Source organism: Schistocerca nitens, chromosome 4, assembly GCF_023898315.1.
Source record: "Schistocerca nitens isolate TAMUIC-IGC-003100 chromosome 4, iqSchNite1.1, whole genome shotgun sequence".
Classification (NCBI taxonomy): domain Eukaryota; kingdom Metazoa; phylum Arthropoda; class Insecta; order Orthoptera; family Acrididae; genus Schistocerca; species Schistocerca nitens.
Genome location: NC_064617.1, coordinates 776,803,331 through 776,828,208, shown reverse-complemented (window position 1 = coordinate 776,828,208; position 24,878 = coordinate 776,803,331). Strand labels below are relative to the sequence as shown.

Here is a 24,878-nt window from a genome sequence, read left to right as displayed (position 1 = left end):
GTAGCAAAACATTTGGCGATCTTTGATGAGGTAATAGATTCTTTCCCAGAAAGGAAAGCACACCATGTAAAGCTGTAACAAGGTTGGAGAGAAAAAATGCTTGGACTTACGCACTGAAGAAATGTGTACTGTCTTGCTTGTCTCTTCTACTGGTTTCATGTATCTTATATTTAATTTTATGTCACACAAAAAAGCAAGTTATTAGCTATAGGCAATAAAGAATGCAAATTTTCTGAAGAGTTCTTGTTCTCCCGGTTACAAATTATCCCATCCAATATTGACTGCAAGTTTTTTTTTTTTCCTTGTCCCCCCCCCCCCCCCCTCGCCCCCCGTCTGATGCCCAGAGCAATCTGAGTTAGAGTTGGAAAGTGGATAATCTCCACGTGACCGGCATTTACGTTTAGTGATTTTGCTGTTTCCTCTTCATTTATTGCTGTTACGTCAAGTGAAAACAAAAGGGATTTCTATGGCCAGGAGCTATCAAGTGATTTAAAATATACTGACATCAGTACAGAAGGCTAAAATATGTTATTAGTTTCAGATTTTATTTTATTTTGTTTCCACCTTTCTGACAGTCAAGTATTAATCACCTTGCAGAACAATGAAGTTATTTTTGTCGATTTGCTAAAGAAATTTGGCTTTTATTTATCTTTTCCGATGAGGCAGTAAATTTATTTGAAACGAAGTGTTTCATTCCACACTATTGGCTAGTTTCAACTGTTCGCTGCATTTCAAAAGTGCATGTTTTCATCTTCTAGCATGTATGGCATTATGCCATAATGAAGAACCAAACATTAGATAATACAGCACTGGTACTCCAAGAAAATTTACATCCGAATCTGCACATACGAATGTGCACTTTAAGCCAAATTACGCGTTGTAGTATGGTGCACGAAATTCCGATTCTCTTGGAGTATCCTCTGATGTCTTGTTTCTTTCATGACGTAATGTAAGATCGTTTAATGTCTTACACCTACGAAGATACGCACTTCCAGCATCCTAGTAGCTGCGCAAGCACGGTGACACCTGTTATCTGGCACTCTCTGGCAACTACTGAAACGAAACTATTTCTAACAGGTCATGGGAAAATATTTTGTATGGTTATTTGAAAAGCATAAATTTACTTTTATGTAGGATGAACTGTGTGTGAGAATGTACGATGAATTTTCTTAAATCACAGAGCGCTTGACTCTCATGTAAAAATCAAGTCTTTGAGTACAAACATTTAGAAAAATTTTGAGCCCAGAAGATCAAGAAATTTGTATCTTTATTAAAAATTTTACTGGCGCATTTGTGGGCTGTATCTTAAAGTGTAACATGTGCAAAAAAAGATCAACATTATATGTGAAAGCTTAGCTTCTCTTGCAGCTTATTAATCTTCGAGACCAAGATAATATGTGGAAGCCCTGCTTTTCTTGTAGTAACAGTATATATAATAATTTAAACCATAAACGTTTCCTATTTGTGTGCACGCCCTACTTAACAGTGATAACGCTATTGGCTGACTACATCACGTGTCCTATGCTCGAATATCCTGTGTCATCGGCTGGCGAGATCACGTGACATGAGCTATGACTGGCTACAAATCGCATTGCAATCTTGATTTCAATGCTTCGGAAAGTAACATGAGGCGTTTGGTAGAATTTAAATTTAGACTTTCGTGATACGAAAATATGCAGCGTACATGTTGCTGCACATCAAAGATCTTTCCAAAATGTGTTCTTTTTTTTTTACTGAGTTTGGTTTTCTAAAGAGCCGAGAAGTACTACACCAGTGTATAAAACCATAACCATTCAATGGACTGATAAGTTTTACAGTTCTAAGGAAAAGTATACTGTCACTTAACACGGAAAAAGTGTATCTTCACTTGGTAGAAAGTGTAATTTTGACTGGTAAATCTGGGAATTTTTTTTCTTGTCCGCGTATACACCCTGACACTAGACTCTTATTCAGGAGGACAACGGTTCAATTCCGTGTCAGGCCACTCTGATTTAGGTTTTCCGTGATTTCAGGCAAATGCTGGGATGGTTCTTTTGAAAGGTCAAGGCCGACTTCCTTCCCCATCGTTCCCTAATCTGATGAGACCGATGATCTTGCTGTTTGGTCTCCTCCCCAAATCAACCCCACCCCAACTGAGTGTAGTGTCACACTTGGCAAGGGCGAGACTCCTACTCTGGAGATCGGGCCTTAAATCCTTTAGTGTCCTGAGTGGTAGGCTGCATGCAACAAATTATAAGTTCTCAAGTAGCATGCCAGTGATACTTTATTAATACAGCCAATAAAGAAACAAGTTCAACATAATGTACATTCTAATTGATAGAACTGAAAAGGAACTTCCTGGAATGAACATAACAAAGCCAGAGTCTGACATAGTGTGGGTTGTAACAATGTTGTGATGTGTTTCGTAACAGTAGTCCCTTGTGATATAGGTCATGAAGGTAATGACTAAGTACAGGTTCACATGGAAGAATACCAGCTCTGGGTGCACAGAAACCAAGGAAGCACAGCATTGCAGGTGATGAAGACTCCTAAGGGTGATGGTTGACAGATCAATGCAGATGCTGTTGTCTCTCATCCATTGATTACCACTGATATACCAAATCCAGGCAAGGCCAGCATCCAAGGAAGTGAAGGCTCTGAGGTTGACATCTGGAAGATCGATAAGGTGCAGCTAGTGTGAACTCTGATTGACGAGCTGCTAGGTGTGGCCAGTGTAGCCTGGAGTGTGAGCTTGTGCTGCATGCTTTTGGTCAAGCAGTGTCATAAATAGGCAGCAGGTGGAAGGATATCCAAACAGTTCTTGGTGATCACGTGACCCGCAGATGTACCGTTGTCGTTGATTCATGCACTGCTTATGGATGAGGTTGGTGCGTTTTATGGTGGATGTGATAGGTTGGCATTTCAAGAGGATTGCTTATATATGCTGGGGGTTGTATGTTGCACAACACACATTGTATTTGCATTGCTCGGGCACATGTACCATCTCTGGTGAGGGAGCATCTAGAGCAAGACTACCACTGGTTACAGGTGTTGTGCCAGAGGCTGGTGTATGCCCAAGTATGTGGCAAATCCATATTCAAATGAATACCAAGATGATTCTCTGAACAGAAACAAAGTAGATTTCCTTGTGGATCATCATTAAACTAAGGTACTGTCCCTTCTCTGATGTCAACACTGTTGTTGGGATTTTAAACACTAGTATTTCTCTAAGAATGAATTATCTTTGAAAAGTTTTTTTATGTAGCTTTTCTGCTATTCCAGCAAACACCTAGAAACCTCTTGTGTATGTAACATGCCAGGAAAGCCTAAGATCATTATTCAGTTTGTTCAGAAAACTACTGAGGGGGTTATGTGACGAAACAAGCCAGGATAATTTTACTTCCCCTCTTGTTTTGCAATCTGTCTCCTAATTAATTTTTTAACTTCTGACTAATTACCATTAACATACGTGAGTATAATCTGCATTTTCATAAAAGACAAAGGTTGGCCCTTAGTCTTAAAGAATATAACACCAGATCTAATTTTGTGCATAGTTTTATGTATGTAATTGATTTTCTAATTTATTTTGGCTATGCCTAGTTTGTATATTTTGTTATAGGGTGAAATCTATAATTGTTCCATAAATTAAATTCTATTGTTGACGTATAAACAAATATAAATTCTATAATAATTATAAATGTTTGGAAGACGAAACAATAGCAGTCTTTAAGTATTCATTTGGCTCTATTCGAAAACATGTTAACAAAAGGCAGCTCTTAATTAATTCCAAAGCAATTAACAGTTTTGTCAAAAGTATGGTTTGCATAACTGTACATGTTAATTTCATGATTTAAACAAATAATTCGGCTTAACCCCTGTAGTAGAAGCAACTGTTAAAAAGAACCAATTTTTCAATGTATTCAGTTAATTTAATTAGTTAAGTTTCAATTCTAATTTCTGTAAATTTAACTTTGAACAATGTGTAGTTTCAGTACCTATTATTGTGAGGCTATATAAGGGCCCAATTTTTGGTTCCGAGACAGTCAGTCGAAGGCCGAGTTTCAGACGAGAAACCTGTGCTTGTTAGAGCAACAACAATGCATCAACGTAACTGTGAAATAAGTGTAACACAATTAGGCCATGTGTTAAAACAATGACAGTGTCTGTTCCATATGTACACAATTATTCTGAAAGAACTGTGAATTATGTGGTTATGTTTTTTAACTGCTCGTAGATGTTCAACAGTAAATTATTGTAGCAGTATGTGGATGTTCGCCTGCAACCTATTAATGAGGCTTATCAAAAGTTAAACAATAGTGCAATGGCCATATAACTGTGTGTTAATTGGAAGATTGTGAACAGTGAAAGTAAAGTACTGTGAAATGCAAATTTGCACCTTTTGGCTGCATCATTTAAAGTAATCAGTGTTGTACTTCCACACCCCATTTTTCAGCCAGTGTAGCAACACAGTAAGTTGACACCGAGGGCAACAAACGTAGAAATAAAGGAGGCGAACTGTCACATTTAGGCTAGGAAAACCCCCTCTCCCCTGCCCACACCCTTTCCCTTCTCACAACTCAGATACTGTCTTCCATTGATCACTAAAGACAATGATATGAGCCTGGTTGTATTACTGTAATGCCCCTACAAAAATGCAATTCATTAAGAGGGTGCGTGAAGATGATGGATTTTTGGTCATTGAAGAGGAGAAATGGTGACAGTTTTCTTTGTACGAGGAGAAGGTTGAAATCACTAGTGTTTATTTCATGAAAAAGTCACTGAAAGTCACAGGAAAGAGAGGTGTCTAACAATACTTGTGGAAATTCGCAGAGCACTGAGCTATCGGGCAACATTAAAACTCATTCTTCCAAATATGAAATCTCAAACTTGCGTATTTTGCGTCCAACTGATGTTTTAATAGTGCCACTGGTGACATGTAGACTAATTTAGGCAGACGTGACAGGTTCTTTAGTTGTGAAGATAGGGCCGTGCGGTTCTAAGCGCTTCAGTTTGGAACCGCGTGACCGCTACGGTCGCAGGTTCGAATCCTGCCTCGGGCATGGGTGTGTGTGATGTCCTTATGTTAGTTAGGTTTAAGTAGTTCTAAGTTCTAGGGGACTGATGACCTCAGTAGTTAAGTCCCATAGTGCTCAGAGCCATTTAATATCCTATCTTCAGTTTTGTAGTCTGTTCAACCTGTCCAAAGGTGATATTTGATTACTTCACAAGTTCCTGCTTCACTTAAAGATACTGTTCTGACTAATGCCAAAATTAATTGATACTTGAAACAGGCAAAGTGCCTAAGTACAAGTTTCATATAATAAGCAGAGAGGAAACATAGGAAACAGAAAAAAAGATTTGTAATGGTACACTGTACTGTATGGCATCTCGCTTCTTCAACCTTTTCTGAAAAAGGAACCACTCAGAATTTTGAAAAGCAAGAGATTCAGGTGTACTTTAAATTAATGTGCTGCCAACTTTTTAAATATTCAGTATGCATATGTTGGAGATTAAATGGTTCTTGCGATATTTGCAGGTCTTACCAGTACTGAAATTAGTAAAAACTTTCCTTGATGAGAACCCACTTTCTTGCTGTTATGATGAGGTATCTTCCATAAAGAAAAGCTTGTCTGCAGCAGATGAATTAAAGCTGAAGCAAAAGACCTCATCTATCCATTTAAAATTGTGTGAGGGGAAGTACTTCTTAAAAACAAGAATAGTAATTCCGGAAAATTATCCTGAAGCTGCAGTTGTGTAAGTAAAGTGATGTGAAAAGCTTATTTTTATTATGTACTCCTTAAATATATTGTATTATACCTGAGCAAGACAGGAAAGGTGTACACCTCAAGGATATTATCTGACGGTCATCATGATTCCTGGTAACTAAGAGTAAAAATTCATCTTAAAGATGCATGTCATGTTCAAAGACATTCTGAAAAATCACTCATTTTTTTTCCACTTCTGTTGACACATTATAGTAATTATCTCCTAACCTTATAAATAGGTTTCAGAATTTTAAGAATGTGGTTTACTTTTTAGTACTTCTATTGGCTTTTCTCAAAGCTAATAAATAAAAACACACATGCTTTTCCTAAAAGTGTTTGAACCAAATCTTTGCGGATGTTAAGTCTTGTTCTCTTGTCCTACTTTGCCAAACTCTATGGTTTCTTTCAAGATAGCACCCCATGAATAGAGTGATCAGAGACTTAATTATCTCATGTGCAAATTCAAGGGACAGTGTAATTCAGCTACAATAATGGGAAATTCAGAGCTGAAACAAGAGTGAGGCGAGGAGATTCAATATCACTGAAACTACTGTCAGCATTAAGTTGTGCCAGTGACATTGTACAGTGCCACTACAGTATAGTCGGTTGGGTTAATGTAGCCATGCTGGTGTTCTGCCTTGTGTGTGTGCTGTTGTAATTGGGTAGGTATACATTACAAAACATTGAGAAGCAGATGTTGGCTGTTCATCATAATGCGTGCAAAATTGATGAAGATGATGATGACGATGATGATGATGATGATGATGATGATGATGATGACAAAAATGCAGTACAAAATAATATAGAGGTGCAAATGAAATTATAAAAAAATCTTTTGTTACAAATTTTGATTTTGTCAACAGAAATTATAGAGAAGGCGTGATTGTGGAAGTAATAGTGAAGAACAAAATATTTGTTCTGAGTCCATTTGTTAGTAAGAAGGTATGTAGGAAATGAAGTTGGAAAAACTTAAGAGCTACATCTGAGATTGAATGTGTTATATCAGAGAAATTATGCTGGATGACTGTATTTTAAAAAAGTTCATAGTCTTTGATAACCAGAAAGAAACAAGTAAAGACAATCATGTACCACATAGTTATGAGATTGTTGGCTTCTGGACACCTAAAAATAAGTTGAACTGTAGATCAGTGTTTGGGCTTTTATTATTCTTCAGCCACTTTTGGTTTTTTTCTCTGGTATGATTGAAAAGTCAGACATTAACCTGTAAATATTGTCTAGACTTTTGTGTGGCATGCCACTATGAAGTTGTGAGTGGTTACAAATAAATTGTCTGTATCAGTAGCATCCAGTATCCATTCACTGAGGATCCTATGGCACAAAAAGCAAGGATGTGTCTACTTTTTTAACTACTTACTTAATTTGTACTACCTGTTTTACCAGCATTATTTGTTCTGAATTACAGATGTGTGAAATACCTCCTTAGCACTCATTTCCCTGTGCTCATGCACTGACCTTGATCCTGGCTTGCATTGTTTGACTGTGCTTGCCACCCCACACCCCGCCACCACCACCTTCTTGCACAACTATCTCTGTCCCTCTTTGTCTTTGTTGTCTTTGCTAGCACGTGTTTCCCATTGTAACATTTTCTTCTTCTTTTTTTTTTATCATAACCTTCTTTTTCTGTGCCTTCCTTTCACACTATTCACAACTTTTTCTGTGGCTAATATTTCCATATGGATTCTTGAAACTATTTTGAATTAGAAGTTTACCCTTTGACATGTGTCAGCAGATATTATTACTGTGTGATTTCACTCCCTGTTACTGTACACTGTTGCTTTAGACTCTTTATGCAGCCTGTGTCTGTTTTGAATGATGGCTTTCATACATATTTCATCTATTCTTGTTCCTTTTCTCCTGTCTCCAAACTTCTTATTTTGCTTGACAAATGAATTGCTTGAAAAGCTCTATAAGCTAGGAAATCAGTATGCTATTTTTCATTTGCTTATGTATTTTCTTGACTTGAGCTTAAATTTCTAACAGTCTTGATTGAACTGGTCATCACCAAGAAACAATTTATTTGTAACTACACATAATTTAGTAATTGATGATAAGGGCTCTCCAGATTTTTATATTATGTGGCAATTACTAAATTATGAGCAGTTACAAATAAATTGTTTCTCGATGATGATGATGATGACGACGATCAGTTTGTCAACATAAAAAAACAAAGATTTCTTTTGTAGGCATCTCTTGATGTTACATAACAGTGACTTCTTTAAACAAATCCAAGCAAGGAAAAATTTCCATCCATTGAACAACACTGACCAGTGGTCAGCTCTTCAGTAAGACTGTCCTCTTCATAGACTTAAATAATAGCACGGCTCTCAGTCACTTCAGGAAGTACATGTTCAAAAAGTTTTGCAGAGTTATTGTGAGATCAGTATTGAGATTATGCATGCTGAGTACGAATTGGGTGTGAAAGTCATGCTGCCTCATTATTGATGAACTGTCATTTAAAACTACCTCCTCAGTGAAATTAATGTGATGTTCTCACTGCCATGCATTTGATGGAGGTGATGATGGCATGAACACAGTTGTGGACTGGTGTGCTCCCAGTCCTGGCCTGCTCATCCGCTTCTACCTCCAGCTATAGTCCAATTAGATCGTACAGTTTTCCTGCTGCCTCTTGTCAATGTTCATTTTGTAGCTAAAATAATGTTCAAATTCATCTGTGGCTTTCATGTGTTGATTTATTTTATTTATTTATTTATCTCTTGTTCCGGTGATCCATGTTGTGACAGTATCACAGGATATGGAACTTGTCAATTTTACAAGCTTTTGGCCAGAATTTATGGTAATACATAAAACAAAACAAAAAAAGTAAACAGTAACTTAGGTCTCACTACAAAAAAAAAAAAAAAAAAAAAAAATACATTTTAGAAATAGATAGAGATTACGAAACAAAAAACAGTAACTTAGGTCCCACTACAAAAATACATTTTAGAGAGAGATAAAGATTACAAAATAATAAGTGTTACAGAGAAATAAATATTGCAAAATATATGTTTACAATAAAAATATTCGGTATTACAAATACAAATTTGGGCATACATTTGCAACTTACAATACAAGAGATGTTAAAACTTGTATGTAATATGTTATAGATCAGAGTGACTACACAGTCATGAGACACACTTCTGTCTTCTTCTCCTCCTCCTCATCATAATCATCATCTTCCCCCTTTGTGAGAAGGTACATTGGGGAGCTGTTTATACTGAACAGTTAGACATAGCTTACTGCGAATCACATGTCAAACAAGGCAAGCTATTGTACAGTTGTAGAGCAGGCTGGAAATCTGATAGTGGGAATTTCCTGATCCTGAGATGTTAATGAATTGTCTCTGGTCACAAGGAAGTTGGCCAGTATAAGATGTATTTATCTATCACATATAAGCACTATTAAAGACACTTATAAGCTGAGAGTGTCAGTTAGTAGAGGATGCTGGAATGAATTGGAAGAATAGTAAATAAAATATGTAGATAAAAACTTTTACAACAAAAAGTGGGATGCCAAACTAAGACACTAAAATACTATGGTCAGAGCAGAATGCTTAATTCCAATCAAAGCATCTCGATGAACTCCGAGCTAGAGAAGTTGGATATTCTGAAAAGGAAATTGTGGGTGCAGTCGAGGCTGAGGATGGCAGGAAAGTTCAGAACAACAAAGAAATCTATCAAAATGCTAAGAGAATTACGAGACAATGAGGAAAATTAGGCTGTTATATGTTGGACTATAGTACAGATAGACAAAAATAGGCTTTCCAATCACAAATTCGATTACCTTCAGAATAAGATGATCACCGTGACGTAAATTGAGGAAGCTTGGAAAGATGTTGAGAGGACCAACATCTTGGAAAACTTCATGTTAGAATGGGACATAGTTTTGAAACAGAATACAATGTTTCGAAGGGTTTCACGTTGAAACAAGAACTATGAAGACTGTAAGAACACAGACGGAAGAACAGAAGCAACAGCATAACAACCATATGAAAAAGTATTGAGATCAGAGGAAATCCCAGACAAAGGGAACAAAACAAAGCTGTAGATATCAGGCAACTTTTTTTTAATCTCTCCATCTGATAGCCTTTTCTTTTCATTCACTCACATATTGTGTTTCAAAAGTTTCATCGTGAAGGACAGCCCTTAGACGTGTGGAAAGAGTGAAGTTATATATTAAATATCAGAAGCAGCCACTGTAGATTACTCCTGTAAAGTATACAAACAAACAGTTATGACAAGTGCTAATGTATTTACATTGATAGTCATTGAAATTACATCTAGATTACTTTATATGTATAAATTTGTATTAGGAGAAATCAGCTCGTATGTTGCTCTGTTTTTGTGAACTATTCTGTGAAATTATGGAAAGAGGGCCCCCCCCCTCCCCCCCTCTCTCGTTTGCCTGATGTCTGTTGGCTACCTGTTAGACTTTCTTATCAGAATATAAAACTCCATTCAGAACCATAGATGGGAGGCATATGTAGGCTGTAAGGAAGTTATTTCTATTTCTAGTATTGTGGTTGTGAATTGCACAGCTCATGCTGAATCAGCTCTTCTTATTAACCGTAAACAACATAATGGATCAAATGTATTGGCACATGAGTGTAAGAATCACAGTATTCCTGTTGAAACTTCTGCAAGGTGTTCAGTTATCAAATTTTCATAATATTCTTAGACACAGCACTGGCAATTCATATATGTTTGACGTAGTTTCACCACCCCAGAGGAGTATGATGTAGGACAATATTGAGTGCAAATTATGTCAGCAATCCCACAATGAGAGTGCTATCTAATTGCAAAATAGGCATAACTGCATGTTTTAGTTAGTGTAAACCCCAAGCTGGTGCCAGCTCAGTTTATTAATCATCTGGATGCCTAGGAATTTCACACAATAAGTTATATCCAACGTGGCCCATTTATATCTACTCATGATACCTAAGAGTCATTTTTATTTGTTTGGGCTGGCATAATATGAGATTTTATATCAAGAGTTGAATTATTTGCTGTGAACCATTTATGAACTGGTTCTGCTGCTCTTCTGGCTATGTGTGGTATGTGTGGTATGGATGCTTTTGGCTCATTATCAGTATACTTGTATCATCCGTTCTTGAAGATTCTTATCTATTGGTAAGTCATTTATGTGGATCAAGAACAGGAATGGGCCAAGCAGCAAACCTTGAAGGACGATATATTTAATGTTTTCCCCATTCCGGATTTAGTCTGTAAAAGTAAACTTACATTTGTTAATGTATATTCACTGGTGATGAGGTTAAATCTATGCATGGGAGAGGGGTGCCTCTAACAGCATAGCATTTTAATTTCCCTAGAAGGGTAAACGGAGTCACATATTTCCCTGGAGATAATACGGGTCAAAACTAGAAAAAAATCATATAAATGTTCATCTGGAAATAAATGCTTGTTGAGATATGGGACATTCTGTCCTTAATAGTCATGTGTCTGTTAACACAACAAGAGGTGCTCAGTGTAGTTACCTTTCATTTTTACACATCATGCATGTTGTCAATGGGTGTTGATGTTTGTTGTTTACACTCATTGGAATCATTTATCTTCTGATGTCTGCACTACCTCAAAATGATATGTATAGAGTGGCTTATGAAGGAAACAGTTGAAAGTGTTTGATCTGACAACAGTATCAGATACAGAGGACTATGTGTGGCCAAACACATTCAATAAGATGTGAGGAATGAATGTCAACAAGAAGTCAGCCTCTATCGACATTTACTTCTATGTAGATACTCTACAATCCAATATACGACATGTGGCGGAGAGTATCCTGTACCACTACCAGTCATTTCCTGTCTTGTTCCACTCACAAATAGAGCTAGGGCAAAAGATTGTCTATACGCCTCCACATGAGCCCTAATTTCTCGTATATTATCTTCATGGTCCTTATGCACAATGTATGTTGGAGGCAGTAGAACAGTTCTGCAGTCAGCTTCAAATGTTGGTTCTCAAAATTTTCTTAGTAGTTTTTCTTGAAAATAATGTCACTTCTCCTCTAGGGACTCGCATTTGAATTTCTGAACCATGTTCATAACACTTATGTGTTGTTAGAGCCTACTAGTAACAAATCTAGCAGCCCTTCTCTGAATTAATTTGATGTCTTCCTTTAATCTGCTCTGGTGCATATCCCAGACACTGGAGCAGCACTCAAGAATAGGTCACACTAGCATCCTATATGTGGTCTCCTTTACAGATGAACCACACTTTTCTAGTACTTTCACCAATAAACCAAAATATAGTATTTGCCTTCCCTACCACAATCCCCACATGCTCATTCCATTTCATATCGCTTTGCAACATTTCACCCAGATATTTAAATGATGTGACTGTGTCAAGCAGGACACTGCTAATGCTGTATTCAAACATTACCAGTTTGTTTATCCTACTCATCCGTATTAACTAATATTTTTACACATTTAGAGCTAGCTGGCATCCATCACACCTACTAGAAATTTTGTCTGAGTCATCTTGTACCATTCTACAGTCACTCAACTTCAACACTTTACCATACACCACAAAATCATCAACAAACAACTATAAATTGCTGCGCACCCTGTCAACCAAATCGTTAATGTATGTTGAGAATAATAGTGGTCTTGACACACTGCCCGGGGGCACTCCTGACAATACCCTTGTTCTGGTGAACACTCACCGAGGACAACATTCTGGGTTCTCCTACTTCAGAAGTCATTGAGCCAGTGACATATCTGTGACTCTATCTATTCCATATGCTTGTACCCTCTTTAACAGCCTGCAGTGGGGATGTGTCAAATGCTTTCCAGAAATCTAGTATATGGAAACTGCCTGTTGCCCTTTGTCTATAGTTCACAGTGTATCATGTGATAAAAGGGCAGGTTGAGCTTTTCATGATGCTGATTTGTGGACATAAGATTCTCGGTCTCAAAAAATGTATTATATTCAAACTGAGAATGTGTTCAAGGGTTCTGCAATCTATACCACTGAGTGCTGATCATTCTGGACACAAGTAAAATGGCCTGTATCTCAACAAGTGTTTGTTTCTCAGCATATATCTGTAGGGCTTTTCTTTAATTTTTAAGTACCAGTACTACTCTCCTGTAAGAACATTTGACACTCTCTCTCTCTCTCTCTCTCTCTCTCTCTCTCTCTCTCTCTCTCTCTCTATCTCTCTCTATTTTAAAAGCAACTGGTGTTTCGATAGATATCAGAAATTTTTTTATATTCACACTGTACATAGAATCAATCTAAGTAAATAATACTAATCTAGTTGTTTCATACAACACTGTGTCAGTGGAAAACATTGGTTTATTTCTTGTTACAGACTAAATAGAAAGTAGAAATTTATGAGCTCATTCCGCAGGAGAGTCCCATATTAGTGTAGTGTGATATTGGTCTCTTGGTGTTTTTTATTGTCATCTATTGAATGAAGGAAGATGAACAGCAGTACAAACACAGGCCATGAAAGCTATAACTTTGAAGCTCTTCTGCTAAAAGTCTTGTACATGCCTGTCTTGTCTTATCCTGTGTGCCATGCTGTGCTGTCTGTTTACTATTGTCAGACAATATGACTTATCTTTCACTGATGGAGTTCTGGTCATTCATCGTGATTTGCTCTCCCTGTTAACAAATATTCTTAAGCTGTATGTTACATTAGAATAATTTTGGAGTTTGGTATAAATTGGACATATGAAATGCCACTTTAAAAAAGATTTAGTTTTTAACAAGAAACAACTTTTTCTGTTGACAGTAGGCTCTTCGTGAAACTTGATGTGCAGTATTTCTTTAGACTGAGTCCATCTACTCATGACAAAAAAATTGAATTGCAAATATCTAGCTAAACACCAAAGCAATTCTCATAGGGTACCCAGGATAAGAATGTGAACAAGACTGCTGCTATTTATGTAAACCAGTTGTGTTGTACATAATTATTAATTCAAATTGCTGAGTTGTTCTTAAATTGCCACTACCACTACGACATTAACTTTTTTAATTTTTCGGACGTAATTCTACTTTCTTATGTAATTTTTCACATTTTTGCACCACCATGGATCCTTGCTCCTTCCATCTGCATCAATACAGAGAAGTTTCCTTATCCCTAGCCAGATCCCAGTCCCACATACTGTTCCTACCTTGTTGCTTGGCTCATGAAATCCCCCCTAATGGCCTTACCATCAAATTACCCATCTCTGGTTGCCATCCCTCCTTCCACAATGACCTCCACCTGTTCAGATTCTGCCAATCCTGAGCACTCACCAACATAGTCCTGCAAAACCATATCAACCAAGCCCAATCCTCCTTGCAGTGCCTTCTCTCCATCTGCAAAATTCTTCTATGTAATCCCAAATTCCTGGAACCCATAAGAAACATTGAAACTCTTGCCCTGCAGGAACTTGAGCAACATGCACAATGCCCCCTAAAAAACCTCTCCATCCTGCTCACTTCCTACTTCCGCCTCAGAGTACCACCGTCCACCACTTCTATAACAACCTCCAAACCTCCCCCACGCCCCCTCATAGCTGACAAATCCTGTCTCACATACCTACTACACTTACCCTGCCCTCCAAAACTCCTCCCACCACCACACAGAACCCAAAACCTGAACAGACCCGCAACATAGTCATGAACCTTTCCTCCAGAAGCCTTAGTCCCACAGAAATATCAGTCCTTTCCAAAGGCCTCATCTTTTGCCGCACTCCCAAATTCAACCATGCAGGACTAGTTAAAACCTTCTCTCTTTCTCCCGGTCCCTACAGTGGAAACACTTTTTCGCCACCAACCTGACCAATCACACTCAACCAAAGACTAATATTGAACCTTGCCTAACTCAGTTCACTCCTTCATCCAACTGTGATCCACCCCCACTGCCTCCAAACCACCCCCTGTTAACTTTCCAGAATTTCTTATCCTCGAACCTTGCCTCACTATCGTTCCCCAAATCCCTCGACATGCATACTAACCTTACATCTGCAGAAAGAACTGCAGTCCATCATCTAAAAACTGATCCCAGTCTTATAATCCTATCTGCAGACAAAGGCTCCACCACTGTTGTTTTGAACCGCAAGGATTACGTGGCAGAAGGACTCCCTCAGCTGTCAGATACTTCCACCTACAAACCTTGCCACACTGACCCCATTCCAGAAATCCAGCAGGATCTACAGTCACTACTCAAATACTTGGGCCCATCCCAGAACCTCTCCCCAGAGTCCATCTTTCTACTTACCCCTACCACTCCCCGCACTCCCACCTTCTACATGCTTCCTAAAGTCCGTAAACCCAACCACCCAGGACTCCCCATTGTGGCCAGTTACTGTGCACCCACTGAGAGAATCTCTGCTCTTGTAGACCAACACCTTCAACCTATTACCCGGAACCTGTCCTCCTATATAGAAGATACCAACCATTTCCTCGACTGACTCTCCACAGTTCCTTTCCCTTTACCACACAGTGCCCTGCTTGTCACTATTGATGCCACCTCCCTGTACACTAACATTCCTAATGCCCACGCCCTTACTGCTATCGAACACTACCTTTCCAGACCCCTATGGATTCCAAACCAACAACCTCCTTCCTAGTCTCCGTGACCAACTATATCCTCACCCGTAATTACTTCTCCTTTGAAGGCATTACCTACAAACAAATCCGCAGTACGGCTATGGGCACCTGCATGGCAGCATCCTATGCTAACCTATTCATGGGCCATCTAGAGGAATCCTTCGTAAAAACCCAGAATCCTAAACCCCTCACCTGGTTCAGATTCACTGATGACATTTTTGCTATCTGGATTGAAGGTGAGGTCACCTTATTCACATTCTTCCAGAATCTCAACAACTTCTCCCCTATTTGCTTCACCTGGTTGTACTCAACCCAACAAGCCACCTTCCTAGATGTTGACCTCCACCTCAGGGATGTCTACATCAGTACCTCCGTCCATGTCAAACCTACTAACCACCAGTAATACCTCCACTTTGACAGCTGCCAACCATTCCATACCTAGAAGTCCCTTCCGTATAGCCTAGCCACCCGTGGTCGTCGCATCTGCAGTGACGAGCAGTCCTTCTCTAAATATACCAAGGGTCTCACTGAAGCCTTCACTGACTGTAATTATCCCCCCATCCTTGTACAAAAACAAATCTCCCGTGCCTTATCTTTCCAGTCTCCCACCACCTCCCAAAGTGCCACAGTTCGGCCACAGAGGAGTATTCCCCTCATAACTCAGTACCATCCTGGACTGGAACAACTGAATTACATTCTCCGCCATGGTTTCGATTACCTCTCGTCATGCCCTGAAATGAGAAATATCCTACGCACTATCCTTCCCACCCCTCCTACCGTGGTATGCCGCCATCCACCAAACCTACACAATATACTCGTCCATCCTTACACAACCCCTGCTCCCAATCCCTTACCTCATGGCTCATACCCCTGTAATAGACCTAGATGCAAGACTTGTCCCATACATCCTCCTACCACCACCTACTCCAGTGCGGTTACTAATATCACCTATCCCATCAAAGGCAGGGCTACCTGTGAAACCAGTCATCTGATTTACAAGCTAAGCTGCAACCACTGTGCTGCATTCGATGTAGGCATGACAACCAACAAGCTATTTGTCTGCATGACCTGGCAGCGATAAACTGTGGCCAAAAAAACAAGTGGATCACCCTGTTGCTGAACACGCTGCCAAACATGATACCCCTCATCTCAATGACTGCTTCACAGCCTGTGCCATATGGATCTTTCCCACCAACACCAGCTTTTCTGAATTGCACAGGTGGGAACTTTCCCTGCAATACATCCTATGTTCCCGTAACCCTCCTGGCCTCAACCTCCGTTAGTCACTGTCCTCAGCCACACCCAGACTTTTAATTTCTTTTTATTTCTCTCCTTTCCGCTACTTACCCCTTCCCCCCTCTGCACCTCCTCTCCTGCCCTCCGTCTAAACTGCAACACTTCACTGTCCGCCACTCCCACCATACTATCACTCCCCTCCACACCCCAGCCTCCTCCTTACCCCCACCCAGTCGCCACTCCCATCATGCACTGGTGCTGCTGCTCACAGTGTAGTTTCAGCTCTCTGAGACTGCAGACGTGTGTGCAAGTTGCGTTTTTGTGTGTGTGTGTGTGTGTGTGTGTGTGTGTGTGTGTCTACTGCTGACAAAGGCCTTAATGGCTGGAAGCTATGATTGTGTGAATCTTTTTATTGTGCCTTTTGCGACTCTGCATCTCCGCTATATGGTGAGTAGCAACTTTCCTTCTCTGGTATTGTAACTTTTTAATAATTGAAACAGTCATATATCTCTAGTTTTAATATATGGTTTTAATTTCCATAAATTGTTAGATTTAATTTGGAGAACATTATTCTTTATGAACTACTATTGATTGTAGCATTGTGTCTCTTTCAGTTTTGAAGATGTTCAAAGTAATTTTCCCCCTGTGTTACATAAATACATGGAAGGGCAAGCAAAGGAAATTGTACGTCAATGTGTGGAGCCACCTTTGCGAAAACAGTCAAAAGGTCCTCCATTCTCTCCCTCACCTTCACTTCAGAAAGCTGTCACCTTTCTTATCTCTACGGTCCATCAGCTACCAGGAGAGAAATGCCAGATATGTCATGGGCAATGCTTACCTCTTGAACCACAAGTAAGTAACATTAACATATTTTTATAAAAATTTGATAAGGGTGGCAAGTAAGTTAAGCATGCTATATGAAAGTTCTGCCTAAGAGATACAGACTCTGTAATAGTAGCACTGAAGCAAACCTGTTATACCCTCTCTGTGCACTCCACATACTGCATTACAGCTGACTCAGATCACCCCTGAGCTGACTTATATGCCAGATTGTGGCATGAGTTCCATTGTAGGACATGCCTGATGACCTACACTCTCTGGGTAGTGATACCACAGTGGTCGATAGTAATGTTGTGCCAGCTATTGTGTGTCAGTAGTGATGTTAGATGGTGCCACTACACCCTGCATATTATTTCGAAATATTTCTGTAGCTTATGTGTCAGTTGCATTTGATGAAACAGGAACCATATATAAACATCTATTGTTAATTAACTGAACAAGATCACAGAGAAGAAAAAGAAATCAATTGCAAAAATTGTTGACATATTAAAATTGACATGAAAAGAGGTGGTCAGTGTATCAAGTGTACTACAGCAAGTTAATTTCATAGTACAGATGCGCAATTAAAAACTCTTTTATTGTATGTTGAATAATTGTTGTTCATCATTCTGTGGCAATGTACTGAAGATATCTAAATACAATTTTGAGTATAGCCTTTAGAAGAAGAAAATTGTGGAAGTTTAAATTAATTTGAATTTTCAAGACTGAACCTTTCTAAATACAAATAACAATTATTACATTATAAATATAATAAGGGAAAGACAAAACTCACCTGTAGTGACTGATGATTGGAGCATAGAAACGCAGAAGAGACTATACTATTCACACTTGTTTTCAAGCTCTTGCTCTTTTTCTAATAACAGTACACACATTTTCACACATAACCACATAGGCATTCATCCCCAGCAAAGACAGTGAAGACTAGAAATGCTGATACATTCCGACATTTTTACTCTCAGCTCTGATCGAAACAGTAGCAAGAAAACATTGTACACAATTGCTGTTTTGTTAAAATACAAATGAATGTTGCTGAACACATATCTATGATTAACACTGAATATTGTCAAACATTTGCACAAGTTTGAGGGTTTAGGGTATTAGGATACTTTTCTGTAAAACAGATCCTGAGTGAAATCTGTGCAGAATAGAAAGCAAAGGAGAAGCCAAAGTTTTCTCCTGTTACTGCATAGCATGCTAAAAGGATAGGAATACAGGCAGAAAGAGAAAGAATTCTAATCATAAGATAGCACTAAAAAGTGCAAATCAAATCATTTGCTGTGAAACTACATTATGGAAAAAGGTAATTATAATGAGATTCAGAAAAGGTGGTATGGAATAAAAATCCTGATACATTGAGTGAAAAGACAAAGTAAGAAAAAAAAAAAAAAGATAGAGAAGAAGTGGCAAAAGTGATAGAATGAAGGCGTGTGTAAGTGGGACCACTGAACAAGGAATAGAAAAGCTACAAGAAAATTTAGGCAGTAGTGAGGAGCCAGAAGTTTGTAAATCATTATGATGAATTTTTCTGTTGTTGCAAAATAAACTGTTAAACTGATCTGCAAGCCACCAAAGTGGCATCCAATTTAAAGGCTTACAATAGTCAGGAAGTCATACAACATTCATTTGAGTTATGTGATTGCAGTCATGTTAAAACACATACATCATAAAATTGTTTCTGAAATGATGGACCTTGCATAATTCTAACTAGAAAATCTATATTTACAGTTTATTAAGCACTCCGTGGTGCATTTCAGTAGCTCTTGTAATCATTTTTTGTAATTATAATTTAGTTAAAATATTATTGTCAATATTAGATATATTTGTTTAACACATATTTCTTTTTCATATTCCAACTTAACTGAAAACACACTTTTCAAGTGATCAGAATAGTTTTAGTGATGTGGAATCTATTTGTCTGACTTTTCTTCCAGTTTTGAATTTGTAACCATGTTGACTAACTCTAATGGAAGCTCTACAGATTTTCAATCAATATTTTGTTTCTAAAGGGCTGTCAGCAGTGGCTGCTGGTGATCACGTGCTAACATATTACAGCACTTTGTAAATATCATACTTAAATTATGCCATTTCTTTTCAAATGTGAATCAGAAATCACATTAAAAATTCATCATTTCTCTTCTAATGCAAGCTGGAAATCACATTAAAAGTACACCAGTTCACTTTGAGTGTGTGCTGGTAAGCAAATAAAACAAGACAGAAAATGTTTTATAGTGCTCTCTCCACAATAACTGAAAACCAATGATGAGAGCTGAAAAGTGGTCAACTGCGCTATGGTCAACTCAGAGAAGGGATGCAGCTGTCTGTTTTCGACTGTGCGTACTCTAATGTGACTTCATCCCTTCTGCTTCCTGTACTATGAGTGCTATATTGGGTGGTGATAAAAAAAAAGTGAGTACACGGGAAATTAGCATGAAAGTGTTTTCTGTAGATGATCTGCTAAAAAGGCTTTTTTCCAGTAAATCTTTGGAGCAGAAAGTGAGTTAGTGTGTTAGATGGATCCACTCAAAATTTAAATCTTAACAACAGGAGGATGTGAGACAGGGCTCACTGATTTGGTTCAAAGTATGCAACTAGAAGCAGGTAGATGCCCTTTCCAAGTTCCTTGAATATTTTTCCTGAGTAGGCCATAGGAAAGAGTAAAATATTTTCTTAAAGATATATGCATAGAGTGTGAGGGATATTTGAGCAGCATTTTACTTCAGTTCATATACATAATATTAGTATATTCACTATAGTTATGATTACTACCCTTGTAAGTCAAAAGGCTATTGGGGGGGGGGGGGGGGGAAGGAAGAAAAGAGGGCAAGTTATAAGGACATTTAGTACGGCAGTGTTTGAAAAGAGTTCAGGGGGAGTGAAAGATCTAGGACATATTAATGTGTTAATAAAAAAAAAAAAAAAAAAAAAAAAAAAAAAAAAAAAAAAAAAAAAAGGGGGCAGAAATCATAAACATGTAAACAAAGTACTTGATCTTAGTACATTAGGTTAAGCTAATATTGCAGCAATATTAAGTCGTGCCAGCATGACGCTGTAGTGGAACACAATCTGTTTATTTTAGTAATATTGTAGTACATTGGTAAAAATTTGCAAAAATCGCCACTGGCTGTCAGTATAGATTTGGTTAAAACTGAGTCACAAGCTTTCTCACAATCTATAAATCCCAAAGTGGTAATTTATACTCATTGCTCCATTCTGTGGTTTCATTCATAATTTGCGAGTGGGTAGTGATTTTAGTTAATATCTTATACATTATGAAGAGGAGAATTGTGGATCTACAGCTTTTTTGTAGCCTTTCTTGTGAAGGAGAATAATTACAGTATTGTTTTGTTTGAATTGTCTAAACAATTTCATAAATTCCTTTTATTTTGCTTGCAGCTTTAATCATTTCTACTGAAACACTGTCCTGAGCAGGGGTCTACCCTTTCTTCACACCTCATATGACTTCATATGCATCATCTGTTCTTTTATTATTATTATTATTTTCTTTTTTTCTGTTCGTTCCTGTCTCGAAAAGACTTATGCAGATGAAAGACCATTGCCTCTCAACATTCTTGTGAAGAAGCTGATGTAGTCGTTTGGCTGTAGCTGCTGCCTGAGAGGAACAGATTTTCTGTAATGATTCAGTTGACCTAACATGGATTTGAGTTGTTTGGTGTCTCTGAGGGCCGGTGGGTTTTGTACAGCATTGACATGATGCAGGGTGATGCGTATGACTTACGCACTGAAAACATGTCCCAGATAATCTGTTTGCAGCATGAAGAAACAGCCTTTTTCCATATTGCACTTCCAATTAGCCCACTGGAGTACACTGAACAAGTAGTCCAAATTGATTACTAGATCCTGTTCATTTTTACCAGTGACAAAGATATGTTTCAAATAATTTACTATCCCTGGAACATCCCGTGTGAGGTGTTCCAAACAGCAATAGAATATGGCTGGTGTTGTGGCAGTGCCTAAGAGCATGTTGTTATACTGAAAAAGACAAGGACCAAATGGAGTGTTGATCATCAGGATGCTTTTGGAGGCTTTGTCCAAGAGGAGCTGCAAATAAGCATTAGAAAAAGGTTGTAGTGTAGGAGAGCCCAGATGGCAATGCAGCTTCAATCGACAGAAGTGGTTGAAGATCCAGTATTAATTTGAAAAACAACTAGAATGGCTTGATTGCCACTTCCAGTGTTAATAACCTATTGGAGATAGAAGGGAGGCCTGAACATGGAGAACATCTGGACCATAGATCCAGTCAATGTTGCCCAAATCACAATCCCTGGAGTCCACAATCAACATCCTATCTTTATGGATGACCGGCATACTTCAGCGTTGTGTCCTTTCTTCCCACAGTCTGTCCACTCTGTCCTATGAAAGTAGCACTGCTGCTGCTGACATATTACAAAACACTTACTGCATGAAGGTAATTGCTGCATGTGCTGTCCACCCAGGAGGGGATCTGGAGAGTTTGGTGGGTGGCAGACACTTGCAGTGAGTCCTGCAGAGCTACTGAGGACCAGATGGACTGTTTAAATGCCTGGATGAGGGGAAGACATGTAGCTAAAGATGGGTAATTGAGCTTTAAGAGGTCATTGTGGAGTCCTTTATCTGTAGAGTGGACCAGGATAATTTCCCTACCACATAAGACTGTTTGCACTGAGGATTAGAACATTGGAAACTGCAGTCCCTAGAAATACCTCATAAGTGGGCTGTCCACTCCCAGTAGAACTGCTGTTTTGTTAGTGGCAGCTGTCCGCCCCGATAACTGAGTGGTCAGCGTGACGGATTGCTGTCCTGCGGGGCCGGGTTCGATTCGAGGCTGGGTCGGGGAATTTTCTCCACTCAGGGACTGGGTGTTGTATTGTCTTCATCATCATTTCATCCCCATCCAGCACGCAGATCGCCCAATGTGGTGTCGAATGTAATAAGACCTGCACCACAGAGGCTGGACCTGCCCTGCAAGGGGCCTTCCGGCCAATGACGCCAAATGCTCATTTCAATTTTCCATTTGCAGTGGCAGCTAAAAAACTTGGAACAGGTGGCTGCCACATGCTCTTGGATATCAAAGTATTCCAACAAACAGGAGTTTAAGCATTCATAAAGCAAAGCATGAGGTTCGACCTCATGATTGAGCTGTTCCAAGAAGCAATAGATTTCTGCTTCTGCGAGGACAATTACAGTAACCCATGCCAATTTCAAATGCAGAGAAACTAAAGCTCAGGTAGACAATGAAAAGGGAGTTTATTGAAACAAACATAAACCTTCAGTTATCCTCCTTTGGAGCATAATTACCCAACGATAAGTCTGTGTCTGTGAAGTTAGTGAAATGCTTAAGTCCGGTGGTCGGTCATCCGGGGAAAACTGAATCACAATTAGTTGAGTCAAAGTATGATTAATGAGCAACTGAGTGTCTTTAATTACAAGACATAATGTCATACCAAAATATCAAAGACTCCGGGGACAACTGTGGGTGGTTCCACTAAGTGTCGAAGGCAAAGATTCCAGGCAGGTAGACTGGCATCAGATTACAGGTCACAGAATCAGTGGTTGGTGTAAAGCTAAGAGAGCTCACTGTGGAGGCCTGAATAGCCATAGCCATGCGCCAGCCTAAATACTGTTGAGGCACCAGGGTATGGTGAGACATATTTTCAAGCATGTCGTCCTGTGGAAGCAAGTAGGTCTGCGCTAACTGCACCTTCTTGGAGCGATGCTGCTTCTGCCTGTCAGTGAGGTGTATGCTCAGAACTGCAGTGTCAGTGTTCACCATTGTAGCGCTTCAACTTTTGGCATAGACCACCTGTGGTCCAGCACTGTTAATGCTGGAGGGCTCTGGTCCCCAACAGAGCAGTCATAGTCTACACTTCTGACTTCTTGCCTGATGAGCCTGTTTGTTTCTAACATTGAATCTGTTTTTACTCCTCATCTTACAAATCTGTGATCACTTGTAATTTGAAAGTGATTCAGGACTGTTACAGGCTTTACAGTTCATTTATGTACTATACATAAATGCCATAAGAGATTGAGCAAGCGGTTAGATAATAAAGATAACTCTCATTTGTTGTTCCATCTCAGTTGCACATTTTTAATTATATTACATGGTTCAATCACTGTGAATCATCTTCAAATCAAAGTAGTTGCATCAGCAATCTGTCTTGTCTACTCAGAACCACATAGACTTGTTTAGCAGTCTTTTTGTTGTGCATGCCTATGACTCAACATCTCCACTATATGGTGAGTAGCAATCAATCCTTTTCATAATATTGTCTTTCTGTAATTGTTCATAGAGATCTTCTACCTCTTCATCAGAATGTGAGTGTGTAGTAATGATTTACATGTAAGAAGGCAGCAGCCTGATGTGCGCTTGGCTTGGAGAGAGATGGAGAATACTTTACAGTGTTGCAAGTTTTTTCTCTATTTGTGTCCTTTGACTCACTCTCCAGCCATTGCTTATCCTGGTAGCTGACAACACCGGGATAATCGCTACATCAGAGCAATGTTTCTGCTTATGTCTCTCCCTAGTAGAATTTTATATACTCAGGAAAACTATTGTTTTCATTTCTTAATGTAATATTTTTTGTGATTGTTTAATGCCACCCATAATGAACACTGTAGTGGCTAAGTGACCTCACCACACCTAAACTAATGTGAAAATAAATGCTAAATGTTCCATATGCACACCAGAGTGTGTCCTATAGACAGATGTGGCAGAACAACTCTCTTCTCTGGAGCATCATGTGGTGCACTTCTACTTGCACTGTGCATCATGCAACCAGCCACCTTCTTTTGTGCACACCACTAATGTTGTTATTCAATAAAAATATTTTGTATGGGGAAAAGATGCAATTCCCTGCTGTTTAACCATATGTGGGGCTGCGGGTGTAATTATGTTGTTTAAATGTAATGTAGAAACACTTCACGGCCGATTAATCATATGTGGGGCGGTGAGTGGAATTAATTGTTGTTATTTAATGTTCCTATTATTTATGCTGTCTTTTGCCGTCTCAACACTGGCTCTCTAACTACAATATTGGCAACCAGAAAGTGATTAGCAAAACGTGAAGCCTGTAATTAGAATTCCTAGTGCCCACTTCATGTGAGAAATACACTTATAGCTGCAGCTTATAGCTCTGAGAAATTAGGAGATTGTCTGGGATTTATAATCAAAAAACGATTTTCTAAAAATTGTTCAGTATATTCTGAAAGTCACAGATAAAAAAAAGGGAATCCACTCAATCCAACTGCCAGAGCAGTTCAGAGTCTAATGCACTGATGCGACTATAACTGTCCAAATTAAATATTTAAATGAATGCTCGCCATAATTTGATGATAATGTTCATCAAACGCCACGCTAAATAATGGTAGAATGTTTGTCCCGTGACGGCACGTGAAAATACGACATACGCAAACTGAAGATAGATAATTAAAGTCGTCCCAGAATTAACACTTCACTCGAAAATGATTTCATGGTTACGCGTATCCC

General features: G+C 38.8%; 1 protein-coding gene across 4 annotated transcripts in view; it reads left to right on the top strand.

The window, feature by feature from the left end:
* The window catches only part of LOC126253130 (uncharacterized), a 99,548-nt gene that overhangs the window by 59,813 nt on the left and 14,857 nt on the right, over positions 1-24,878 (top strand). For all 4 annotated transcript variants that reach the window (XM_049954260.1, XM_049954263.1, XM_049954261.1 and 1 more), the window contains exons 4-5: positions 5,516-5,733; positions 17,170-17,407. In XM_049954260.1, the coding sequence (XP_049810217.1) occupies positions 5,516-5,733; positions 17,170-17,407 (456 nt within the window). The remainder of the gene's footprint in view (positions 1-5,515; positions 5,734-17,169; positions 17,408-24,878) is intronic.